At 43.5% G+C, this 2,663-nt stretch overlaps 1 protein-coding gene across 1 annotated transcript; it reads right to left on the reverse strand.

Moving 5' to 3' along the window:
- Positions 1–272: 272 nt before the first annotated feature.
- LOC105532103 (non-histone chromosomal protein HMG-14) lies at positions 273–1,489 on the reverse strand. Its single transcript, XM_011970203.1, has one exon. It carries the CDS (start codon positions 1,369–1,371, stop codon positions 1,069–1,071), a length of 303 nt encoding a protein of 100 aa, XP_011825593.1. The 5' UTR covers positions 1,372–1,489; the 3' UTR covers positions 273–1,068.
- Between the last annotated feature and the right edge of the window lie 1,174 nt (positions 1,490–2,663).

Raw genomic sequence — 2,663 nt, forward strand, 5'->3', positions numbered from 1 at the left:
TGGCCAGTCTGCTCTTTAAGTGGGACCCCATCAGCCCTTCTCACTGGCTGGGGCCTCCCCACGAGAATTTCAGCAACTCCAGCCAAGGTTTATACAGAAGGAATTCCAATATCACCCTGGAACGGAGTCCTCAGGGGGATGGTCAGCCACTGTCTTTGTTGTTCAGTTGACTTAGTCGTTCCAGGCTGCTGGTTCTAAAGAGGTCAGGCAGTCAGTGCACTACTCCTGTTCTGCCATAGGGCAGCCAGACTGCTTCTTTTTTTTTTTTTTTATTTTCATAATTGAGATTTTATTGGTTGAGGATCAGTACAGACATTTCAATTTGTACACAATTCTTAACATATGTAACGAAATTCTAAAAAGCCATGTATTGTAATTCTTTTTTAAAGTTATTCCAGTGACTTTCCAGCTTAAAATTTGGAAGCAAATTTTCCTTAAGAGGCTATCAAGTACCAGTATCTTCACATGTTGGTCAGCTGTTACATATGGCCCACCAGTTCACACTGAATAGCATGTACACTACGTATTCAAATCTGTAATCTTTCACAGCACAGTAACAAAGTTATTAGGCAAACAGGACTACCACAACCAAAGATGTTACAGAGTGCACACAATTCTGACAGGGAGCGCCATGATCAAGGAGTGGTTTTCTTTAGGAAACAATTCTACTAAAAAACATGAGAATAGAAGTAAAATAAAATGTTCAAGACATTAAATGCAGGACTGACTCCATATTGCCATTTAATATGCTTTGTATTATAGAATATAAAAACTAACCCCCCATCTATGGAATGTTAAGCTGGCACCTGAGACAGTCAAAGCCTCCCATAATTCAATATCCCACACTATTTTCTGGTTGTACCAAAAAATAAACAACCAGCAAATGATTTCACCTCTTTAAAAAAAGCATTTACACTTAAAAAATGGGATGAGGTGGGATTCCCTCCTTCTTAAAAATGTTTCTAGAGCTACTACAAAACTTGCATTTACAAAATAGTTTATAAAAATATTCCCCTGGATTGTACAAGAAGGGAGACAGGGACCACTGGTAAGACATGGTATATGGTATTAATCAGACTTGGCTTCTTTTTCTCCTGCTTCATCAGAGGCTGGACTTGCCTCAGTTTTCGTTTCCCCGTTTTCTGCAGGTAAATCTTCTTTAGTTTCTTGGTTAGCCACTTCGGCCTGTTTTCCCTTTGCTCCCCTTTTCCCTTTTGTTTGCACTTTTTTGTCTGAAGATTTATCCTTCGCTGCTGCCTTTTTCAGCTTCGCTTCCACTTTGGCAGGAGGTTTAGCTGACAACCACGCCGATCTCCTCTTGGGCTCTTCCTTGGCGGCCCCTTCGGCGGAGCTGACCTTCCTCTTGGGCATCCTGGCAGCGGGGAAGGCGCGTGCCGGGTGCCTGCGGGCCGCGGCGGGCCAAGAGCCTTCGCGAAACTGGGCTGCCTGGCCGCTGCCACTCCTCCCGCCGCCCGAGCTGCTGAGACCCCCAGACTGCTTCTTTAAATGGGTCCCTGATCCTATTCCTCCTGACTGGGTGAGACATCCCAACAGGGGTCTCCAGACACTTCCTATGGGAACATTCTGGCTGGCATCAGGTCGATACCTGCCTGGAACAGAGCTCGCAGAGGAAGGAGCAGGCTGCCATCTTTGCTGTTTTGCAGCTTTCACTGGTGATACCTCCAGGTGTGAGAGAGACAGAGGCAACTAGGGTCTGGAGTGGACACCCAGCAAACCACAGCAGCCCTGCAGAAGAGTGGCTTGACTGTTGAAACAAACAGACAAGCGGATGAACAGAAAGCAACAACAACAACAAAAAGACCCCACAAAAACTACATTCAAAGGTCAGTAACTTCAAAGACCAAAGGTAGATAAGCCCACAAAGATAAGAAAGAATCCACACAAAAAGGACAGCATAATTTTGATACCAAAACCTGGCAGAGGTACAACAACAACAAAAAAAGAAAACTTCAGGCCAATATCCCTGATAAACATTGATGCAAAAATCCTCAATAAAATACTGGCAAACTAAATCCAGCAGCACATCAAAAAGCTTACCCACCATGATCAAGTTAGCTTCATGCCAGGAAGTGGTTCAACACATGCAAATCAATAAATATAATTGATTACAGAAACAGAACTGAAGACCAAAAAACACATGATTACCTCAAGAGATGCAGAAAAGGCCTTTGATAAAATTTAACATCCCTTTACGTTAAAAACTCTCAATAAACTAGGTATTGAAGAAACAAGCCTCAAAGTAATAAAAGCCATATATGGCAAACCCACAGCCAATAAGGTACCGAATCGGGAAAAGCTGGAAACATTCCACTTAAAAACAAGCGCAAGACAAGGATGCCCTCTTTTGCCACTCCTATTCAACATTGAGTTGGAAGTTCTGGCCAGGGCAATCGGGCAAGAGAAAGAAATAAAGGGTATTCCAACAGTTAGAGAGGAAGTCAAATTATCTCTGTTTACAGATGACATGATCCTATATCTAGAAAACCCTATCATCTCAGCCCAAAAGCTTCTTAAGCTGATAAGCAACTTCAGCAAAGTCTTGGGATACAAAATCAATGTGCAGGCCGGGTGTGGTGGCTCATGCCTGTAATCCCGACACTTTGGGAGGTCAAGGCAGGCAGATCACCTGAGGTCAGGAGTTC

Source organism: Mandrillus leucophaeus, unplaced genomic scaffold, assembly GCF_000951045.1.
Source record: "Mandrillus leucophaeus isolate KB7577 unplaced genomic scaffold, Mleu.le_1.0 Scaffold931, whole genome shotgun sequence".
Taxonomy (NCBI): domain Eukaryota; kingdom Metazoa; phylum Chordata; class Mammalia; order Primates; family Cercopithecidae; genus Mandrillus; species Mandrillus leucophaeus.